Source organism: Podarcis melisellensis (assembly GCF_964234715.1).
Source record: "Podarcis melisellensis genome assembly, chromosome: 17".
Lineage (NCBI taxonomy): Eukaryota > Metazoa > Chordata > Lepidosauria > Squamata > Lacertidae > Podarcis > Podarcis melisellensis.
Window position 1 is genome coordinate 12,569,588 of NC_138534.1, and position 23,478 is coordinate 12,593,065.

Below are 23,478 nucleotides of genomic sequence, written 5' to 3' on the forward strand. Positions count from 1 at the left end.
GGCCATCGAGTCCAACCCCCTGCCAAGCAGGAAACACCATCAGAGCACTCCTGACATATGGTTGTCAAGCCTCTGCTTAAAGACCTCCAAAGAAGGAGACTCCACCACACTCCTTGGCAGCAAATTCCACTGTCGAACAGCTCTTACTGTCAGGAAGTTCTTCCTAATGTTTAGGTGGAATCTTCTTTCTTGTAGTTTGGATCCATTGCTCCGTGTCCGCTTCTCTGGAGCAGCAGAAAACAACCTTTCTCCCTCCTCTATGTGACATCCTTTTATATATTTGAACATGGCTATCATATCACCCCTTAACCTCCTCTTCTCCAGGCTAAACATGCCCAGCTCCCTTAGGCGTTCCTCATAAGGCATCGTTTCCAGGCCTTTGACCATTTTGGTTGCCCTCCTCTGGACACGTTCCAGTTTGTCAGTGTCCTTCTTGAACTGTGGTGCCCAGAACTGGACACAGTACTCCAGGTGAGGTCTGACCAGAGCAGAATACAGCAGCACTATTACTTCCCTTGATCTATCTCCCAAATATTTTTATACTTCGTTTGAGAGAGACCATCATAACTAGAAGTTTATTGTGGGCAAATCAACTACTTTTTAGTATCCTGAGAATCTCACCTTAAATTTAAATACTTAAATTTACTTAAATACTTAAATTTATTTAAATACTTAAATTTACTTAAATACTTAAATTTAAATACAAGACAAGTAGAGTGGTACCTCGGTTTAAGAACAGCCCTGTTTATGAACTATTCAGTTTACGAACTCTGCAAAACTGGAAGTAGTGTCCCGGTTTGCGAACTTTACCTTGGTCTAAGAACGGAAGCCAAATGGTGGAAGGGCGCCAGTGGTGGGAGGCCTCAGTAGGGAAAGCGCGCCTCAGTTTAAGAACAGTTTTGGTTTAAGAACAGACTTCCAGAATGGATTAAGTTCATAAACCGAGGTACCACTGTATGCAATGTACCTCAAGCAATATTTCCTGATAAGGTGTGCAATTCCTTATGTCCTGCTTCATCCTATCTTGGAAAACTTATGCAGATGATCAGGGCAGCCTGTGTCCCTACCCCATTTTAGCTTTCGTGGGATAATCCTGCAAGTCCCAGTTCAGTGGACCCACACATAATGGAGGGAAGTGGCTTTGCTTTGTTGGTGGTGGTGCAGTTCTGCTGCTGTTCTCTTTCTTCAAAAAGGTTGATAGAACTATGTTTGCATTAGGATAACTGCAGAAGTTGTTTGCACAGCAGCTAAAATAGGCTAGTCTCAAAGCAAAGTCTGGATAGCGGGTTCAACTAAAACCCAGTTAAAGGGAGACATTTTTTTAAGCTGTAATACTTGACACTGGTTTAGTGCAGGGGATGCCAATGCAGTTCCCTCCAGTTATCTGACGACAGCTCATAAAGAAATCAGCCCTGGAAGGATTGGTCTGGAACAACTATTGACCAATAAGTCCTTTGCAGGAGGCGGGGTGGAGATGATGGAGAGGGTTGTGCAGGGTAGCTATCAGCCTTCTTGGATCTTATGAAGTATGTAGATCTATTCCAATCTAGGTTCTGGCCTGGCCATGGGACTGAGTTGCCCTTGATCACCCTGATGGGTGACCTTGACAGAGAGATGGACAAGGCAAGAGTGACCTTGCTTCTTGATCTCTCTGCAGCTTTAGAGATAGTTTTGACCACGGTATCCGAGAGGACTGTGTTTCCATGATTCCAGTCCTCTGTGACCAAGATCAAAGAGTGCATTGGAAGAGTGCTTTTTGGCCCCTGGCAGTTATGCAATTTTTATTCCCAATACTATTTGATATCTATATGAAGTTGCTGGGATCAGTCATTAGGAGTTTAGGGACCAAGGTATCTTCAGAATGCTGATGACAGTCATTTCCATTTTTCTGTAACATCTCCATCAGAAAAAGCCATGCAGGCCTTGGACATAGTGGTGGGATGGATGAGAGAAAATAAGCTGAGCTGAAATCTGGCAAGATATTCAGCTGCACTCCTACAGAGCCAGTGTGGTGTAGTGGTTAAGAGCGGTAGTCTCGTAATCTGGGGAACCGGGTTCGCGTCTCCGCTCCTCCATATGCAGCTGCTGGGTGACCTTGGGCCAGTCACACTTCTTTGAAGTCTCTCAGCCCCACTCACCTCACAGAGTGTTTGTTGTGGGGGAGGAAGGGAAAGGAGATTGTTGGCTGCTTTGAGACTCCTGAAGGGGAGTGAAAGGTGGGATATCAAATGCAAACTCTTCTCTTCTTCTTCTTCTACATCCATCCATAGCAATGGTTTCAATTATTTAATGTTTACAAAGGAAAATGAAGAGAAAAAATAGTAGACAATGAACTGAGAAGTAGATGAGGGATTATTGGAATATGGAGCTGATGCAAAATCAAGACAAATATATAAGAAAAAGACTCTGAGGAAACAGGAGAAAATTATCCGGGTGAAGGTACATCAGGAGGAATATGTCTAAACATAAGTATGGAGTATTATTTATAGCTCCTTTTTATTTTGATGACATCAATCCTAGAAGAGGAGCACTAATTAGTGCCCATTCTCAGGTTGTGTAGAGAAGGATAGTTGGATGGCAGAAGCCTTTCAGAGTACAAATCACAGGAAAATTAAATGACTTGTTATAGGAAAATCTACACTCAACATCTTATTGCAATGTGGTTTTAGGGTCAGCATAACAATTTCCTCTCATGTCTGGGAGGCAGTGAAGGGATGGTGTCTCTTTTTTCTATTTATTGAGGAATTGTCTCTCAGCTAAAATGGCAGACACTGAGGAAACGGGGATCAATAAATCAAAGCTTGGGCCTGGGTGAAACCAAGCTATCATAACGAAATGTTTTCCTAAACCCATTTTTTAATGTCACAATTCTCTAAAGAGAGCGAGAAATACCAGCAGTTTTATGTTCCATTATTCATTTTATGGTATGTATTACTGCTTGTTCTAATATAGGTTCAACTGTCAAGAAAACGAGGCTCTTTGCTCTTGCGTCTTCCCTCAGAGATTTTGTGTTTACAAAAGTGAAATTGTATAAATCCCTGATCCTAATATTTCTGCATATAGCTCATCTGTAAGCAAGTTAGTATCAAATTTGCTTTCCTTGCCTTTGACTCTGAACTGAGCTTGAGGACCAAACTACATGTTACTCAGGAGATTCCATGACTAGATCTCCTAAACGTTGCTCCTGTTAGTGTCAGAGACGTTACTGTTTGAAATGGGAGAGAGCCAGTTTGATCAGGCTGGAAGGACTGAAGAGGAAGTGGTTTTTATTCATTTGTAATTTGTACTTGATTTATTTCACACAGTTCTGTTCTGCAGTTTCACTGAATAGATGCTGATGGCAGCTTGCAGTATAATTAGCCCTCAGGTCTAAAAAGGCGAGTCAGCCCTGAGTTAAAGGGATTGTTGTTATTATTTATCTATTAATGGCACCTCAAGGCGACATACAGGATACCTGGGGATGCTACCACACCAATACCAAGCGGTTTTCCTGTAAAAAGGTGCCCGTCTCTGGATGTTGACTGCCCTGACAGGGTGAAGAATAGTTTTAATTTTATTATCATAGGGCAGCAGCCAGAAGAGGACATCTTTTATCTGGAAAGGGTAGAGGAAAGGGTTAAGAGCAACTCACCACCACCCCTGCCACTGTTTTTCAGAGAGAGAGAGAGAGAGAGAGAGAGAGAGAGAGAGAGAGAGAGAGAGAACAGAAATATTATGATCTCCTAACTGGCTCTCAAAGGCATTACCTTCCATGAAGACAAGAATCTAAAGGGAGAGATGCTTTTTATCTATGGGAGCATCGCTATGATTGCCCAACTAGGATGCTCAGAGCAGACCAAATCCTTCTCTAGTAGCACAATGAAAGAAAACCAAGTGGGTGGTGATCAACCTTCGAAACACCAAGTATAGTTCTTGTAGCTCCAGTACACTCTCCAGAAATGTCTGAGCAGGCAGTTAAGGCTTCCAGGAAGAGAAAAGCAATCTGAAGAGCAGAAGCTGAGACAGAGACAGGAGTCTCGTCAGGCTTTCTATCATAGCAATAAGTAAGCAAATCTTCCTTTGAGGCACAGAAGGAAACTCTTCCCAGGGGCCTATAAACCAGCCTCTTCTTGCCTACAGGTACAATGAGGGACGGTCACATTTTCTTGTGCTTGTAAAATAAAGAGTTGCTTCTATAGGACTTCAGCTGAGCACTCTTTTGAAATGGTTTTCTTCAGGCAAGTAAAGTGCTGGGAAGAATGATATAAAGCTCAAGTGGACAGGCGGTTAAAGAAAACCAACTATTCTGTGCATTGTTCTGGATCTCTGGTAGTAACATTTATGCGCCAGAGTGTGCCATCATTGCAATAGGGAGATAATCTGACATTTCCTTGCCACTCAGAGACAAGGAGCCCATCTGGCTGAAGAAGCCTGCTTTCATTGTGTGAAAATCAAGGCTGGGAAACCTTTGATGTTTTTGGACTCCATTTCCAATTTTCCCCAACCATTGGCCTTACTGGCTTGGGCTGATGGGAGTTGGAGTTCAACTGCATCTCAAGGCCATGGCTTCCCCAGTATGGGTGGTGGGTTAGACGCAAATCTGAAACACACACAGAAGCTTCTGGGAGCTCCAATGAACCACACACTTCTGCTTTTGAGATTAAAAGCCCCTCGACTACCTCGACTGTCACAGAGGCAGCTACTTATTCCAAATAAAGCTTGAGATTTTTTCCTTCAAAATTCACCTCCAGACTACCTTTCACATTCTTCAAAAGTTATCCAAGCAGATGCTGACATGAGAATGATTTGCTTTGTGATGTCTCACACAACTTCAAAACTTAGCATGAGACTCAAAGCTCACATTCCCAGTTGGACAATCATAGCAGAGGGAAGGGGGAGGGCGAAAGTGCTGCAGTGAGAAGATGGGTGGTACAGAACAGGCTGGCTGCTTAGGCATCACCAGAAAAGAGGACAAAGATGGAAACAGATTTGCACATGCTAATTTATATGTATAGATGCACATTTAGAAATAGTTGTTGTTGTTTAGTCGTGTCTGACTCTTCGTGACCCCATGGACCAGAGCATGCCAGGCACTCCTGTCTTCCACTGCCTGGTCAAACTCATGTTCGTAGCTTCGAGAACACTGTCCAACCATCTCGTCCTCTGTCATCCCCTTCTCCTTGTGCCCTCCATCTTTCCCACATCAGGGTCTTTTCCAGGGAGTTTTCTCTTCTCATGAGGTGGCCAAAGTATTGGAGCCTCAGCTTCAGGATCTGTCCTTCCAGTGAGCACTCAGGGCTGATTTCCTTCAGAATGGAGAGGTTTGATCTTCTTGCAGTCCATGGGACTCTCAAGAGTCTCCTCCAGCACCAGAATTCAAAAGCATCAATTCTTCAGCGATCAGCCTTCTTTATGATCCAGCTCTCACTTCCATACATCACTACTGGGAAAACCATAGCTTGAACTATACGGACCTTTGTAGAAATAGTTACTTCCATTTAAATAGAAATAGAGTACATCTCACATAGTGGGGAGGACAGCATACCTGCTCAATCTGTTCTCCATGGGCAACTTGAAGGCTCCTGCTTTCCCTAATTATGTTTTTTTCTCCTCATTCTGGACTTGGAGCAAACAGCCCTTCAGATACGGACTCCATCAAACAGAGGATGGAGTGTCCTATATGCATAGAGGAGTGTCCTATTTGCACTATAGGGCCCTAGTGTACAAGGGTGTCCCTCATTTCATATGTGAAATGTTGGACATGCTCAATGATTCTGCCTTATAGCACTATCCTAAGCATACTTACTCAGAAATAGGTCCAGTTGAATTTAATGGGACCTACGCCCAGCTAAGTGGGTTTAGGGATAGGAACCTTAGGCATTATTGGGGGGGGCTTTAATGAGGTTCCTTATTGCAGCCGCCCGCAGCTGGTTGCATTGTTAACTGCAGAGTGAGGCTCTGGACAGGGGAGAAGAGGCCAATTGCTTTGTCTGAGCTGATCTCCCCCAGCCTTTGAAGACAGAATTCTCTCTCTGTCTCTCTCGTAACCCAGCTTGTGATTGTCTGCTTGGACTGCATGGCATGGCCACAATTCCTGGTGGTGGTTTCCTGGTGGTTACAAGCTGGTATTGATTGTTGCATACGCAAAATTTAATTTGCCGTTCCCCCAGTAACACGCTGTGATTTATTTGGGGACAAATCTGGATTGAAACACGGCCAGGTTTTTCTGTTGTGAGATGGCAGGCTGTATAAGTAGGTGCTATAGTCACCAACTTGAGTAAGCCAGGAATTCATGATTCATGAATCATTATAAAGACCACTAAAGTCTACTAAAAGGGAGACCTGTCTGGCTATACAAAACATTGTATTATCATTTGCAAGCTTTTCTTAGATGTTAAATCCAATCTGAAATCTTTAAAACTGTGCTTTCATGTAAGGGGTTCTAAAGGATTTCTCTCCCTTCTTCTCTGCTGTTGGCGGACAGTTAAAGCCATTTTTCATTGATTAGATTTCACAGGTGAATTTTGTATCAGCCCCTCCCCTGCACACACACCAGAGGATAACATCAAATCGTTCTTTACACAAGAAAGGCATCCATCTGTGCATTGTTCCAGCTCCCTAGAAGCTAATCAATAATATTTCCCTGTAAATGCAAAAATTGTAAAAATGAATCCCAGAGTATTTTGGTCTCAACGACCGGTAAACCTACACTGTAATACTTCGAACTTCTGCATCGGGCAGTTTATCAATGGAGTCTGCAGTTCCAAAGCTGTGCAGTGAAGATGCCATGGCAGAGAGTTCCTCAGCCTGAGAGCATCAGGTGAGCCTTGGAGGAGAAGGTGGGGGTCTGACTTTACTGAGCTAGGCTTACACCTTATCACTGCAGCAGCTGGTGCCATATAACTTCCTAGCGGGTGGCACATTCTACAGTCTACATTATAGGTTTTGTTTCACTGTGCATACAAATAGTCGTTTTGCAGTCTATGGCACGCAACAAAATGTATCTAGAACTAAAGTAATCTAACATTCCCTTTTGACCATCTATATTCCTGTGTCTCCCCCCCCCCTTAATTCTTCAGATTTTCAGCTTCTGCTTCTTTTTCTCCGCATCATATAAGCCCCAGGAGAATTTCTGCTCCTCCTCCTTTGATACAGAAAAGGACACCACAGCCTTCCAGCATCCACCAACTTGGAGGAACCCATTTGAAGGCGTATGAGCCGTCAGCAAACCTGTCGTTTCAGCCAAACGGCATCCAAATCCAAGGTAAGGCAGCAAACTCCATCCGTACCCCTCTGTATTCATGCTCAGGAGACAAAGTGCCAAGTTCCAAAGTGCTTAAGGTACTTGCCTCCATATCCTCATCAATGAAGCTGAGAAATGTAGGCTGGGCTTTTCAAGGAGCTCTCGTGTCCCTTTGAATATGTACTCCAAGTTCATGCACTTTGTTTTTAAATATTTAGCAAAGCTGTTCTCCAGAAAGGAACAAAATTGGTATGGGCAAAGCATAAAGCATCCTCAGAGTCTCCCCTTTCATATTTTTTTAAAATAATTTTTTTATTGATTTCCACAAAATTATAAACAAAACAAATAAACAAACAAACATGGATCATAACCTTATTAAAATTACACTTATTAACATTGTTAAATGGCTTCCTCGCTTCCCCTTGGTTGAATTTCCATGCACTTCCTTTTAACAGTTTTCCAAATCAAAGTTCTTATGAAATTTAACCAAAACATTAACATCCTTATATCTTTTAATTTTAAAATTAAACATATTGAGTCATCACTTATATAAAATCCTAAGCCAATTAAATATCTGCAAGTTATTTCCAATTAATTTAATTTTACATATTTAACTAAATAATCATTACATTTTGTCCATTCTTCCTGATACTCCTCCTCCTGCTGGTTGCGGACTCTTCCGGTTAGGTCGGCTAGCTCTGAAAACTCCATCATCTTCCCCTTTCGTTTTTTAAAAGCATGTTCTTAGTCCTCGTGGCATTGGAAAAAGGCTCTGGTCAATGTTTGACAATGACCGCTCCCCGCATAAAACGGGGGGCGACCTTTGCGTGGACGCGCGCAGCCCCTGGATCTGGAGCGGCTCCATCAGCATAGGCTTGGCTTTGCCTTCCCTCAGGTGGGATACCTGGAGGTCTCCGCCTACCCCAGTCAGTTGTCCAATCCCACCTGGGGGAAGTGTTGCCAAGGAGATCAGGCCAGGTGGGGGACTATTAGTAACTATTACTAAGACTGGAAATATCAGCAACCTCAGATATGCAGATGACACAATCTTGATGGCAGAAAGTGAGGAGGAATTAAAGAACCTTTTAATGAGGGTGAAAGAGGAGAGTGCTAAATATGGTCTGAAGCTCAACATCAAAAAAACAAAGATCATGGCCACTGGGCCCATCACCTCCTGGCAAATAGAAGGGGAAGAAATGGATACAGTGAGAGATTTTACTTTCTTGGGCTCCATGATCACTGCAGATGGTGACAGCAGTCACAAAATTAAAAGACGTCTACTTCTTGGGAGAAAAGCAATGACAAACCTAGGGAGCATCTTAAAAAGCAGAGACATCACCTTGCCAACAAAGGTTCGTATAGTTAAAGCCATGGGTTTCCCAGTGGTGATGTATGGAAGTGAGAGCTGGACCATAAAGAAGGCTGATCGCCGAAGAATGGATGCTTTTGAATTCTGGTGCTGGAGGAGACTCTTGAGAGTCCCATGGACTGCAAGAAGATCAAACCTATCCATTCTTAAGGAAATCAGCCCTGAGTGCTCACTGGAAGGACAGATCCTGAAGTGGAGGCTCCAATACTTTGGCCACCTCATGAGAAGAGAAGACTTCCTGGAAAAGACCCCGATGTTGGGAAAGATGGAGGGCACAAGGAGAAGGGGACGACAGAGGACGAGATGGTTGGACAGTGTTCTCGAAGCTGCCAGCATGAGTTTGACCAAACTGCGGGAGGCAGTGGAAGACAGGAGTGCCTGGTGTGCTCTGGTCCATGGGGTCACGAAGAGTCGGACATGACTAAACAACTAAACAAAGACTGGAAATAGCACAGAGAGTGGGCAGGCTGCTCGGGGCCAAAAAAAATTGGTTAAGTGGCTAGAAAACAAATCAGAAAGCTTAAATTAATTACTTGACTTTGAAAGAATACAACTGATAAGATGGCTCTGAACCTGCTTTAAATCTTCATTTTATACTGCTTGTAAATCATAGAATCATACATTTGGAAGGGACCCCAAGGGCCATCTAGTCCAACCCCTTCAATGCAGGAATTGCACACGTGGGAGTCCTTGCACAGAGTGTCCATTGGCAAGGCTCCTTAGGTGAATCCCACCTTTGGTTATTATTCTCTTCCCATTCCTTGGTCCGTTCCATTATGGAGTAAGTTCCTTTATTTTAATTTGTTTTGTTTTGACCCCCTCCTCTGGCAATCTGCACAGAATTTTGCTTAATTGGTTGCCATCAATTTGATTTTAATTTGATTTTAATTAATTTTATAATGAATGTTTTTAGAATGTTGGATTATTTTGAATGTTGTTAGCCGCCCTGAGCCCAGCTTTGGCTGGGGAGGGCGGGATATAAATAAAAATTATTATTATTATTATTATTATTATTATTATTATTATTATTAGTTTTTTTACATGAGATGCTATCATCCATGTGTTTCTCTTACCATTCATAGCAAGAGTTGCAAGCATCAGGCTGCAAACCTTTGCCCTGCCCTGACATTTTTGCTGTATAAATCACTCCCCTCCACTCAGCCTCTCTTTTTGGCACTTCAGTGAAGAGGAAACAATGAGACCGAGTTTTTAGTTAAGCATCTCAGTAACCTGCAAAGAATAAAAATCTGCTGTCCTGGGTCATGCTACTGCAACTCAGTAGAAGAATCCCATGGAGCTACTTCATCAGCCTGGTCTGTTTGGTATATACATCAGGTAGTGGGCAAAGCTTTGTTAGCCTTTGTCTCTTGCAATTCTTCTCCTGCCTTCACATGATTTAAAGGGCTGCAGCTATTGCCATTGAACTCTCAGCTCAATCTGCTACCACACAATACTGACATTTTTCTGTCTCAATATGTAGTCTTAAACTTGTCAGCTTAGTATAAATTGGCTGTACCAATAAGAAAAAGGGTTTAGCAGCCAAGAAGACTTTTGAACAAATTGTAAATGGTTTCCTAAGCTGGAAATAAAAAAACCCTGAGGATTTTAAAAGCTTAATGGAATCACTGGATATTAGAACTTAAAAGAAACGATGCTGCAGTCAAATACAAGCTAATATAACCTTTCTTACCAGTTACAGTGGGCTCCACTTTATAATGTACTTATTCAATGCTTGACAGCTGCTTACACAGAAAGGAAAGAATGGCCAACCCTACAAGCAATCCGTCTGATTTTCTTTTCTTTTGAAAAGTGTATAGAGTTTGAGTTCAGGGCTTCTCTGCTGGCACAACATCAGAGTCTAGCGTGGGGCATTACTGTTGCAGCCATGATCATCACTGCCAGATGCAATGTCTTTGCAGGGTGCAAAAACTGTTCTACTGCAAAGGACGAGACACTTGAAGAAAGACAAGCTCTAGGTTTTTGCTCAGGACATGTGCTTCCGTCTATGACTGAAAATAAAATTTTCTCTTTGGAGCCCTTCGGTAGTACAAATGCCTGGGGGAGATTCAGCTCAAATGAAACAGGGAATGTTCCCCTCCATGAACCTGACTCTTTTCTTCTGAAAAATAGGCTTCTGTCGATCTGGTAGCACTGGCCCAGAAATTAGCAAAAGATGCAAGCGCACAGAGAGTATGGCTTTAGGACTGTATTCTAGTATTGATTCCACAGCGAGGACCCCGTAAGGAGTCTCGCCGTGGCATTCTGCACCTGGTGGAGTTTCTGGGTCAGTCTCAAGGGCAGCCCCACGTAGAGCGAGTTACAATAATCCAGTCTGAAGGTGACCGTCACATGGATCACAGTGGCTAGGTCAGGGCGAGAGAGGTAAAGAGCCAACTGCTTAGCTTGGTGGAGATGAAAAAATGCCGCCTTTGTTATAGCTGCAATCTGCACCTCCATGGAAAGGGAGGTGTCGAAGATTACACCCAAACTCTTAACGGACGGTGCTGTCACTAATTGCGCCCCTGCAAGAGATGGGAATTGCCTCCCCAATCCCATATCATCCCGACCCAGCCAAAAGACCTCTGTCTTCGAAGGATTTAACTTCAACCGGCTCCCAGCCACAGCTTCCAAACATCTGATCAGTGTGTCTGGGGCCGAGTCAGGATGGCCATCCATTGACTACTCCCCTCTGTGTTTTTGGATAGAACATGAGGACAGAAAGTTATACCATCATTCTCATCTCTAGCATTTCAGCTTCCACCTCTCCAGTGCTCACCTTCCTCCCGACACACAGAAGCATTGCTGCACAGCCTCCTTTGTCTGTTTGTCCCCCAACTCTCACTCCCTGCTATATTCCTTCCTTCTCTGGGACGGCCTCAAGCCCCTTCCTGATGTTAAGGAAAAATCTAGGTGTGAGGCTGCTCAGTCACCCACCTCATCGGGCAGAGCCTGTGGGTCCCTGCGGAATAAAGGAAGGAGTCCAGCCAACTTTTCTTAACTTTTCTTAACCTGAAGCACCACTTTAGTTAATGGGGCCTCCCGCTGCCGCCGCGCCGCCGCTGCACAATTTCTGTTCTCATCCTGAAGCAAAGTTCTTAACACGAGGTACTATTTCTGGGTTAGCGGAGTCTGTAACCTGAAGCGTATGTAACCTGAAGCGTATGTAACCCGAGGTACCACTGTACAATGTGGTCAGTAATGAGAATTAAGGCAGCCTCTTCTCAGACACTGCAGTGCAAATGCCCCTTCTGCATCTACAATGGAGCAATTCAGGTGACGCTGCAGCTCTAGTAATGAGGTAATTTCCACAATTCCAAAAGGCAGGAGAAGAGAGTAATATTTGTAAAGGTTGGGGAAGCTCATTTATTCTGCTTGGCTTCTGCTCAGCAGTAGCAAAGGCCCAATATTTCCCAGCTTCCGTAAGCTCCATCTCTCACCTTTGGCCCTGTTCACCTGGTGTGGCGTGATTATTTGCATTGGGATGTTCTCCTTCTTCGTGTGCAGTATTTGCCCACAAAATTCCTTTTAGAAGTGTGAGTATGTCAGGAAAAAAGAAATGATGTGCAAAATCAATCATTCTTCTGCTTTTTATTCAAACACTTGTGATTGAAAGCAGCTTTGCCCTAGACATAAATTCTTCAGAGAATCACATACCTGCAGAGCAATGTATATAGACTTGTTCCACCGAAGATTTAAGTAAACAAAAAGTCAATATCTCTCTTAAAAAAAATTAATATACCCTGATCATTCACCCAGATCAATGGGTGCATCCATTTCCATTGTGTTTGGCTGACAACCAGAGCTATGCTTAATCAATGAAACCCTGATGTCTTTGCTTCTGTTTATCTACTATTTATAATACTTATGTGCCACTTTTTGACACAGAGTTGTCAAAGAGGTTGACACAACACAAAGATGGCTTGCAAAAATAGACTCCCTCACCTTTCACCTGATATCTGCTCAGGTCTTTTTTAAAAAAAATATATTTATTAGGTTTTTACAAAAAAGAAAAGTACATAACCACCACAGAAGTAGAAAAATTGTAAAAAGAAATAAAGCATAATCAAAAGTAACACATAGAACAAATCAAAACACAAAAATATAAAATACAGTAAAAGAAAATTCCACCCAACCAAGTACAAAAACATAAAAACTCCAACTTTTTCGATCATACTTAATTAACTTCCTTTCTTGACTTCCTCACGCCTCCCTATTTTGTGTTTCTCTTTACCCAATCAGATACAGCAAATCCTTACCCTCTTTCAGATCTCATTTCTAATTATTAAGTTCATTCTATTATGTCATCAATCTTTTCTCCTCGTACTTAATCACCTTTATAATATTATTTACTTTTGACATAATATCACTTTAATCTTTCCTCCTTTTCTATTGCATTTTGCATACTTTTTAAGCTATATCACTAATGCCTTATTATTTTCAAATCCAACATTATTTTAACATTCATAAACTTTGCAGTGTTTCTGCAGATAGTCTTTAAACTTCTTCCAGTCCTCTTCCACTGATTCTTCTCCGAGGTCTCGGATTCTACCAGTCACTTCTGCCAACTCCATATAGTCCATCACTTGCATCTGCCATTCTTCCAGGGTGGGCTGATATCTGCTCAGGTCTTAATGAACTTAGCAATGGAGCAGAGAGCAGCCGCTCCTTGAAAGCACCAGTCCCCCTCACTGTGTCATTTATTTACCTATATATTTAAATAAATGACACACACACATGTATGCTTATAGTACTGCTGGGCATGCTAAAAGTGCAATGGTGGTGAGACCACAGCCACCCATCATCATGATTTACTCAGAGCCTCAAATTTGCAAATGTCATGGGCCTATGTCCTGAGTCTTGTAGGAGCCTAGCAACACACAGCTAGCTCAAATATTGATATTTAAATAGGGCTAGGAGATGTTTCAAAGCAATGACAAACCTAGACAGCATCTTAAAAAGCAGAGACATCACCTTGCCAACAAAGGTCCGTATAGTTCAAGCTATGGTTTTCCCAGTAGTGATGTATGGAAGTGAGAGCTGGACCATAAAGAAGGCTGATCGCCGAAGAATTGATGCTTTTGAATTCTGGTGCTGGAGGAGACTCTTGAGAGTCCCATGGACTTCAAGAAGATCAAACCTATCCATTCTGAAGGAAATCAGCCCTGAGTGCTCACTGGATGGACAGATCCTGAAGCGGAGGCTCCACGACTTTGGCCACCTCATGAGAAGAGAAGACTTCCTGGAAAAGACCCTGATGTTGGGAAAGATGGAGGGCACAAGGAGAAGGGGACGACAGAGGATGAGATGGTTGCTAGCTCATGAGCTACCAACATGAGTTTGACCAAACTGGGGGAGGCGGTGGAAGACAGAAGTGTCTGGCGTGCTCTAGTCCATGGGGTCACGAAGAGTTGGGCACGACTAAACGACTAAACAACAACAGGAGATGTTTCCTCCATGCTTCTGAACTTAGTTTGGAATCAAAGCAGGGCCCCCCCAAAAAACAAGGGAGTGGTTCCCACAAACATGGCAGACTTCCTAGGTGTGCAGAAATACAAAGGTTTGTGGATTGAAAGGAAAGGGAAATCTTAACCACCACCACCCCAAAAAGCCAAACAAAGACCTCTGATCTTCCAGACCAATCAGAAGAACCAGAAGTTGAGCAGACTACAGTGGTACCTCGGTTTACGAACTTAATCCGTTCCGGAAGTCCGTTCTTAAACCAAAACCGTTCTTAAACTGAGGCACGCTTTCCCTAATGAGGCCTCCCACTGCCGGTGCCCTTCCACCATTTGGCTTCCGTTCTTAGACCAAGGTAAAGTTTGCAAACCAGGACACTACCGGTACTTCTGGTTTTGCGGAGTTCATAAACAGGGCTGTTCTTAAACCGAGGTACCACTGTACATGAGTCTATCACAGGGGAGGGGAATTGGATCTTGCTGGTGGTAGTTCCTGATCTCTCCACCTCCCGTCCCCACGAGATAAGTTTGACAGGAGGCCAAGACTGCCTCTCATCACCTGATGACACAATGCCTGGAAGGAGAGAATGTGGGCAGGAGGAGAGGACTGGAGGGAGGGGAAGTGGAGAAAGCAGGGGAAGGATGGAGCAGTCAAACAGCTCTCTGATCAGCTCCAATGATCAGTTCAGACCTCTGACTGGAGTGATTTGTCCCTCTACCAAAGTCCCACTGGAGAGGGAGGAGATCTGCGGGGGAAAGAATGGCTCCGCCCATGTTTGGCTCTGGCTCCTCCCATTATCCACATGCAGCCCTAACATATGCCTGAGTGACTGTGGCCCTCAGTCAAATAAATGTTCTCCAACCCCTTGATTTATATGAATGTGACATCATCTCTGTCTGTGCATATTCACCAGTCAAGTTACACCGACTCATCTCTCTCTCTCTCTCTCCCACATGTGTGTGTGTAGATAGATAGGAGCATGTGCGTGAAACAAAATACTTATTATTGCTTTCTATCTAGAAACCATTGATCTTTGGCTGTGGCACCTGAAAACACTCTTGAAAAGAAAATAAGCACTTTTTTTTTTTACACATAAGATAGAATAAATGCTTCTATTGAGTCTCAGTGCCCTAGAGTACTTCTGACACCCTGTGTTTTACAATTCTTCTGTTTGCAGCTGGGATTTGCCTTCGAAAGTGGAAGAGTAATTAATGGTATCAAATAAATCCAAACAGGGATGGGTGGTGATTACTTAAAGTTGGGGGAGATCAAGAACATCTGGCTTACCAGTAATGAGGTTGGCATGTTAAATAGAAGAAATACAATAAAAGATAATATTGGTTGTCTTGGATTAGATGTATCAAGCCATCTGGGAGCCAGTTCATACTTTTGTAGGGAGTGAATGTGGAGACTCTTTGGAATGTTAGCATGGTCTGAGAAGTGCCTTTAAACGTGTCCTAAGGTGTGTGTTTTTTTAAAAAATCACTGGGTATCTTGCAGAGGTTTTTTTTATCTTGCAGAAGAAGGGACGCGGGTGGCACTGTAGGTTAAACCACAGAGCCTAGGACTTGCCAATCAGAAGGTCGGCGGTTCGAATCCCCACGACGGGGTGAGCTCCCATTGCTCAGTCCCTGCTCCTGCCAACCTAGCAGTTCGAAAGCACGTCAAAGTGCAAGTAGATAAATAGGTACCACTCCAGTGGGAAGGTAAACGGCGTTTCCGTGCACTGCTCTGGTTTGCCAGAAGCGGCTTCGGCATGCTGGCCACATGACCCAGAAGCTGTACGCCGGCTCCCTCAGCCAATAAAGCGAGATGAGTGCTGCCACCCCAGAGTCGGTCACAACTGGACCTAATGGTCAGGGGTCCCTTTACCTTTTTTATCTTGCAGAGGACCCAAATAATAATAATAATAATAATAAGTTTTATTTATATCCCTCCCTCCCCAGCCGAAGCCGGGCTCAGGGCGGCTAACAACACTAAAACAGTACAACATTATAAAACATTATAAAATGTTTTATAAAAGGACCGAAGGGTTATTGACTACCAAAAAATGCAGAGATTGCATGCTGTCTGGAGGTTGTTGCAAGACGACACAATAATGGGCCTTGCTTCACAGCCAAGCTTCCTTGCATCTTTCTCTTGCCATACTTAGCTACATTCCCTGCTGCCATTCACTTTTGATTTTACTTCATCTTGAAAGCTAGCACTTTGGATGCAGCGTTTATCAGCATCTCAAGCTCATAACTGCTTTGGGGTGATATGAAGACAGCACAGGCTGTGTTCTTATGTAGATGAATTGTTCTGCATTTATTGCAGCTTTTTTGTTATTCCTTTGGTTTTGCCATATTTACAACCTACCGAAGGCGTAGAAGATAACTGAGCTAAGCTGGTCCCCAGTTCCAGAGCTTCATCTGAAGTGCATTTCTGCTGTAATACTGGACTGGTTGGCTTCCATAGTCACGTTCTTCGTCCAACCAGCCTTTGGGCATCCTTCGCTTATTCATGGGCTTCAAGTACAGTGGTACCTCGGGTTAAGTACTTAATTCATTCCAGAGGTCTGTACTCAACCTGAAACTGTTCTTAACCTGAAGCACCACTTTAGCTAATGGGGTCTCCTGCTGCTGCCGCTCCGCCGGAGCACAATTTCTGTTCTCATCCTGAAGCAAAGTTCTTAACCTGAAGCACTATTTCTGGGTTAGCAGAGTCTGTAACCTGAAGTGTATGTAACCTGAAGCGTATGTAACCCGAGGTACCACTGTATACACAGATTGGCTTTTGTTGCTCTAACAACAGTCTGTGTTCACAAATGGGTCAAATTCTGTCTGCCTGTTGCCATTCTGTTACAGAATATATGTAGCAAGCAAACATGAGTTGCATGGACTGCATGTAACTATTTAGATTACAACAATGTTTCTAGGATATAATATAGGATAGCTGCTGTTTTACAGTGACCTTTGCAGACCAGCTATATGTCATACATAAGCTTCATTCACAGTGCTAACACCTGATTTCTGGTGGCATCATACCATAATCCTGTGCTGATGTAGTGATCTTACTTGTAATAATAATAATAATAATAATTTATTATTTATACCCCGCCCATCTGGCTGAGTTTCCCCAGCCACTCTGGGCGGCTCCCAATCAGTGTTAAAAACAGTACAGCATTACATATTAAAAACTTCCCTGAACAGGGCTGCCTTAGGATGTCTTTTAAAGATAGGATAGCTGCTTATTTCCTTCACATCTGAAGGGAGGGTGTTCCACAGGGTGGGCGCCACTACCGAGAAGGCCCTCTGTCTGGTTCCCTGTAGCCTCACTTCTCGCAATGATGGAACCGCCAGAAGGCCCTCGGCACTGGATCTCAGTGTCCGGGCTGAACGATGGGGGTGGAGACGCTCCTTCAGGTATACAGGACCGAGGCCGTTTAGGGCTTTAAAGGTCAGCGCCAACACTTTGAATCGTGCTCGGAAACGTACTGGGAGCCAGTGCAGATCTCTCAGAACCGGTGTTATGTGGTCCCGGCGGCCACTCCCAGTCACCAGTCTAGCTGCCGCATTCTGGATTAATTGCAGTTTCCGGGTCACCTTCAAAGGTAGCCCCACGTAGAGCGCGTTGCAGTAGTCCAAGCGTGAGATAACTAGAGCATGCACCACTCTGGCGAGACAGTCCGCGGGGAGGTAGGGTCTTAGTCTGCGTACCAGGTGGAGCTGGTAGACAGCTGCCCTGGACACAGAGTTAACCTGCGCCTCCATGGACAGCTGTGAGTCCAAAATGACTCCCAGGCTGCGCACCTGGTCCTTCAGGGGCACAGTTACCCCATTCAGAACCAGGGAATCCTCCACACCTGCCTGCCTCCTGTCCCCCCAAAACAGTACTTCTGTCTTGTCAGGATTCAACCTCAATCTGTTAGCCGCCATCCAACCTCCAACCGCCTCCAGGCACTCACACAGGACCTTCACCGCCTTCACTGGTTCTGATTTAAAGGAGAGGTAGAGCTGGGTGTCATCTGCATACTGATGAACACCCAGTCCAAACCCCCTGATGATCTCTCCCAGCGGCTTCATATAGATATGGACTTGGAGCACAACTCCACAGCAGGAACATTGTGCTGGTTCAACAATTGTTCAATCCTTATTTTCCTGGACATTTGTGTGTCTCCCCACCATCCTTCCACAAACCTCCACTCATGTGCACAAAAGAGCATTTTTTTCTGAAAGAATGTCACATTTAGTAATCTTGACAACAGACAAGGGTTTTGTGCCTTCATCTTGTGCCTCCAAATCCGGCTCCCCTCAGTGCATTGAGAAAGGACTCAGGCATTGCAGAGTAAGTTCAGCACAGCCAGGGAGAACTTCTCCCCAGACTTCTCATAGCAACTAAGGGCTCATCCACCCTGGAGTTTAATGTCAATTTATTTCTTTTAATGGTGTCAACATGACGTCCTCATCCAAGTGGCAGCCTATGCGCGCGCACACACACACGCACACACACACACAGACAGACTCTGCAGATAATCCAATAGCAGAAGAAAATAAAAAATAAAACCACAAATTAGCGGACTGTAGATGTACTGAACTGTATTGTGCTACAGATAGCACCTTAAAGACCAACTAAGTTAGTTCTTGGTATGAGCTTTTGTGTGCATGCACACTTCTTCAGATACACTGAAACAGAAGTTTCCAGACCCTTCTATTGTATTGTGCTGAAAGACTTCTTTACATGTGTGTTACATACCAGCCCAAAGGACAGGATGCAGCCTGCCCCTTTCCATCAGTTCTTGCTGTTTTGGCACTTGTATTTTTAAAACAGCAGAACTGCTCTTGCACACGACAGCTATGTTTTAAGAGAAAATAAAACTTGCCCTTGCAGGTACAGGAGGTGTGAAAGGAAAAGGGAAGTACAGTGGTACCTCGGGTTAAGTACTTAATTTGTTCTGGAGGTCTGTACTTAACATGAAACTCTTCTTAACCTGAAGCACCACTTTAGCTAATGGGGCCTCCTGCTGCTGCCGCTGCGCCACCGGAGCACGATTTCTGTTCTCATCCTGAAGCAAAGTTCTTAACCTGAAGCACTATTTTTGGGTTAGCGGAGTCTGTAACCTGAAGCGTATGTAACCCGAGGTACCACTGTAGCAGCTTTTCAGGCAAGCAGTTCCAAAGGCTTGCCTGACTGGGGGTAGCAAGCTTCCTTCCTTCCTTCCTTTGTTTTTGTTTTCTACTGCTCTTTCACGCAAAACCTGTGTTTCAAAAACAAATGAAGGCAAGGAAAGGTGCATGCTGTACGCATGCCTACAACTAACCTCAGGTTTCTTGAACTAGTGGTGGACAGAGAGGTACTAATTGAGGGAGGGGACCACAACACACAGCACAAATGGATCCCATCAAGGCCACCCACAAGTGTGAAGGGAAATACCATATTTTTCGCTCTATAAGACGCACCAGACCACAAGACACACCTAGTTTTTGGAGGAGGAAAAAAAGAAAAAAAATATTCTGAATCTCAGAAGCCAGAACAGCAAGAGGGTTCGCTGCGCAGTGAAAGCAGCAATCCCTCTTGCTGTTCTGGCTTCTGGGATAGCTGCGCAGCCTGCATTCGCTCCATAAGACGCACACACATTTCCCCTTACTTTTTAGGAGGGAAAAAGTGAGTCTTATAGAGCAAAAATACAGTAAGTTTCAAAGGCTTAAAACTGAAGCAATCATTGGTAGATTGAGGCACACAAACTTGCATATGGAAACATCCATCTGTGTACCCATGAAGACGTCAACACAGGAACAAGGCACTACAACTCTCTTCACTCGTAATTCTTTCACCTTTCTTAACTCTTTTTCCTTTAGGAAAATAAGCTACCTTCTTTCTCTAAATGAACTGGTTTGCCAGCTGTACTGGCTATTTGCAACAGATTTCCCCTCTCCTGCTCTATGCTGACATTTAAGAAGAAAAGTGGCCATAGTAAAATAATAGAAAACAACAACTTTCCAAAACAGTTTTTAGCTCATTACTCTCAATGGTGCTTTGTGCATACTTGAAAAGCATTCTTAAAAATAACTGCTGTCCCAACCAGCCGTGGCCGCACTGTGAGAGTTTACAGCTGAGTCACAGCAGTTACCAGAAACAGCTATTTCCATCTCTGGTATGTGAAGCCAGCTGGCAAGACTTAGGCAAAGCCGGGCTGAAAATGTTCTTTGACATTGTTCCACACTCCTTCTCGGTTTAGAACTTCTCACAATGCCCTATTCTGAATCCCAAATGCTCTGAGGGGAATGCTGATTTACACAAGATTGTGCAGTGTTAAAAAGTATGAGTCATGGAACAAAATATGTCCCTCTCTCCCAAGACACAAGAATGTAAAATTATAAATGTATAATTATCACCCTTTGCCTATTATTTTGGAAGCACTAATTTCCCCACCTTCCAATACAGTTTAAAAGTAAAACATTATATGCATTTTTTTCAAGCTTTACCCAAATCTATTGAGGACTAAACTGAGGACATTGCTTCATATATAAAGAACAATTTTAAAGAATATTTATAATCCCTTCTCTCTCTTTTCTAGAGACTTGTTGTCACCAAAAACTAATCTTTCTTTTTGCTCAGGACTCAGGATATGGTACACAACAGATTACTATTACTTCATTTCACAGAACAGTGCTAGAATTCAGAAAATTTAGGGATTCAAGCCTGCAATTTAACTGCCTAGGACTAAAAGAAGCATAGCTGTGGTTTCAACGTCTGCCATAGCCTTGGTTTTCGTGTGTCTCTCCATTTTTCTCATCAAGGCTGAATTTGTGTAATTAGACAAAAGATACTCAAGGAGAAGTGCAACTTTCTGAAGGTTAAAGAAGGGCAAGCAAATATGATTTTTAAGAGAAAATTCTCATGAAAATGCCAAGACAATGAATTACTATGGTGGCACTTGCTTTAAGGACTTGACGGCACAGCTTTAAAATAGTCTGAAATATATTGTCAAAGCTTCCTGGAAAAGTGACGTCAAAGAGAAGTTTCTAATGAAACTGGTGTAAATACAGAAAATGAGTTTGATCTATTTCTATGTCTTTTCTCTTTCTAGGTGTTTACGGGCAGCTGCAAACATTCTGTTCCCCACATTATGCCGACAATCAGAGAAATTTGCAACATGGCGGAACTTGTAATATGGTCCCACCTTTTGAAGACTGTCTTGTACCCACATCTGTGGGTCAGGGAGGTTTTGATGTTTTCCACAGAGCATTTTCAGCGCATTCTGGCATTACAGGTAACCCCCTACTGTGGCCGCGTTAGTTAAAGGTGCACTCTGTGGTAAATCTTTCTAGAGCTCTTAGTTTCATGAGTTCTTTTCTGGAAAGGATATTCTATGTTTCCAAAGTGTGTACTGATCCTCAACACCCTTTTGAAACTCATTTCATAATGCTGTACACCATAATCCCCCTACATCAACACTCCTCCCTAGTCTAGACCTTCTAAGAGGCACTTTGGACCTTTATTAAGAAAACCTGGGGTCAATTCAAATGTTATCACACCTTGTAAGATATCAATCTGGTTCGACATGTCAGTCATGAATTGCAACTTGCATGTAAGATACTGAGAAATGAGCAGCCAGTTGTGGCAATTTTGTAGTCTTCCTTCTTAAATAATTTGCTGCATAGGAATTTGGTAACCTGTGAAGTGGTTCTCACTAAGTTTGTAACCTTGCCAGCTTTAAACTGGATTACACGACTAGCTGTAAACATTTGTTTCTTTTAAAACAAATTTCTGAGAATTCCCATCTGCTCTTTCACCATGTAACAGATTTTCATCTGTGAAGAAAATCCGCAGTTTCTGTCCCTTAATCCAGTCTAGACTGGGCCTCTAACAGGCCAGTGACAGAAATGGACAGAAATAAAGAACGCAGTTCTTCTGCTGCAGCCATTTAACCCTGAGCACCTGTGTCTTAGGACTGGTTCATAGGTCTGTATAGAAAACTTGGCTACTGGGCCTTTGGTGACTTGCCAAAAATGTGAACAGGCAGGTGCTTTTTGAAAGGTAGTTCATAAATGTTATTAATAAATAAGTAATAATAAATAAAATACTTCTTCATGCATAATAATGTTTAACATCTGTGTAGCCCTTTAAAGTCTTCAAAGCACTTCCTGTTCATCATCCAGTGGTGAACCTCAAAGTTGTGTTGTGAGGAAAGCCAGCGTGATAATTCCCCATCTTGCAATGAGAGGACTGGGGCTGAGGAAGTGAGAGTTGCTTGAAGGTAATCCCGGGAGTTCAGGCCTCCCCATTGACTCTCCGATTCGCCACTACACCAGGCCAGCTCTCCATTGCGTAACATATTGGCCACACCTGCTGTAAGGATATCAGTGGGTTACTCGAGAGCAGTCAGGCAAATGCCTCCCTGGTCGGGTGTAAAGCCTCGTTATTGGTGCCAAAAACCCTTCACCATGCACAGTGGCGTAGCGTGGAGGGTGCAGGGGGGGGCCGGCCGCACCGGGCGCAACATCTGGGGGGGCGCGCTCGCACTCGCAGCTCTCTGCCCCTACTAAAATCCACTGGTTAGGGGGCGCAAATTACTTGCCTTGCCCCGGGTGCTGACAACCCACGCTACGCCACTGACCATGCAGAGCGCCACTATTCTGTGGCTCGCTCATTCACTGGCAGAATCTGTGAGTGGCCCGTCCTTAAACCTTCCCCAGCAGAGTAGTTTCTTGACACCCAATCTGCACTTCCCCTCTCGGCGCAGAGGCCTACTGCGCAGGGAGGACGTGAGTAATGGAGGACCTTTCTCCTCCCTGCTTTGCTCAGGCAAGGTGTCCTGGCACCGCCTCGCCTCCTCCGAGCCCTGAAGCTCCTCTCCGCTGGAGGTGTGGTTACTCTCCTCCGCTGAGGAGGTGCTGCTTCCCACGATCTTTGGGGGCTCTCTGTAATCCACCCGGCTTTTCCCCTCTCGCCCCTGAGCCGATGGCAGTTCCCTGACACCCACAAACAAGCCGCACCTTTAAAATTCAAGGGGAGGGGGAGGAAAAAAGACAAAACCCAAATATAAGCCGCTCCCTTAAAATTGGGTTACAGGCTGAAAATTGCCACGGTTGGTAGAATTGTAACTCCAAGCCCATTTAAGCCTTTGATCTCACAAGCCCCCAAAAGTGACCATACAGTCGCTCAAATCGCAAATCGCTATTCAGCCGCTACAATTCCGCAGGCACTCACACCCGTCAATGGCAAATGAACAGTCTTGAGCTCACAAATCAGCAAGGAAACATTTTTTGTTGTTCCGTTTTACCATATGTAAAATGGCTGTGTGGGAGCCAGTTGAAGTTCAATCCTTCGAAGACAGAGGTCTTCTGGCTGACTCAGGATAACATGGGGTTGGGGGGCCAAATCTGATCTCTTGTGGGGACTCAATTAGTGCCAGCGCCTTCTGTCAAGAGCTTGGGTGTAACCTTCG

At 43.9% G+C, this 23,478-nt stretch overlaps 1 protein-coding gene across 4 annotated transcripts in view; it reads left to right on the forward strand.

Annotated features, from left to right (window-relative positions):
- GLIS3 (GLIS family zinc finger 3) overlaps positions 1-23,478 on the forward strand; it is a 183,390-nt gene that overhangs the window by 156,553 nt on the left and 3,359 nt on the right. For all 4 annotated transcript variants that reach the window (XM_081893934.1, XM_081893933.1, XM_081893935.1 and 1 more), the window contains 2 exons: positions 7,059-7,243; positions 21,118-21,300. In XM_081893934.1, coding sequence (XP_081750060.1) covers positions 7,059-7,243; positions 21,118-21,300 — 368 coding nt within the window. The remainder of the gene's footprint in view (positions 1-7,058; positions 7,244-21,117; positions 21,301-23,478) is intronic.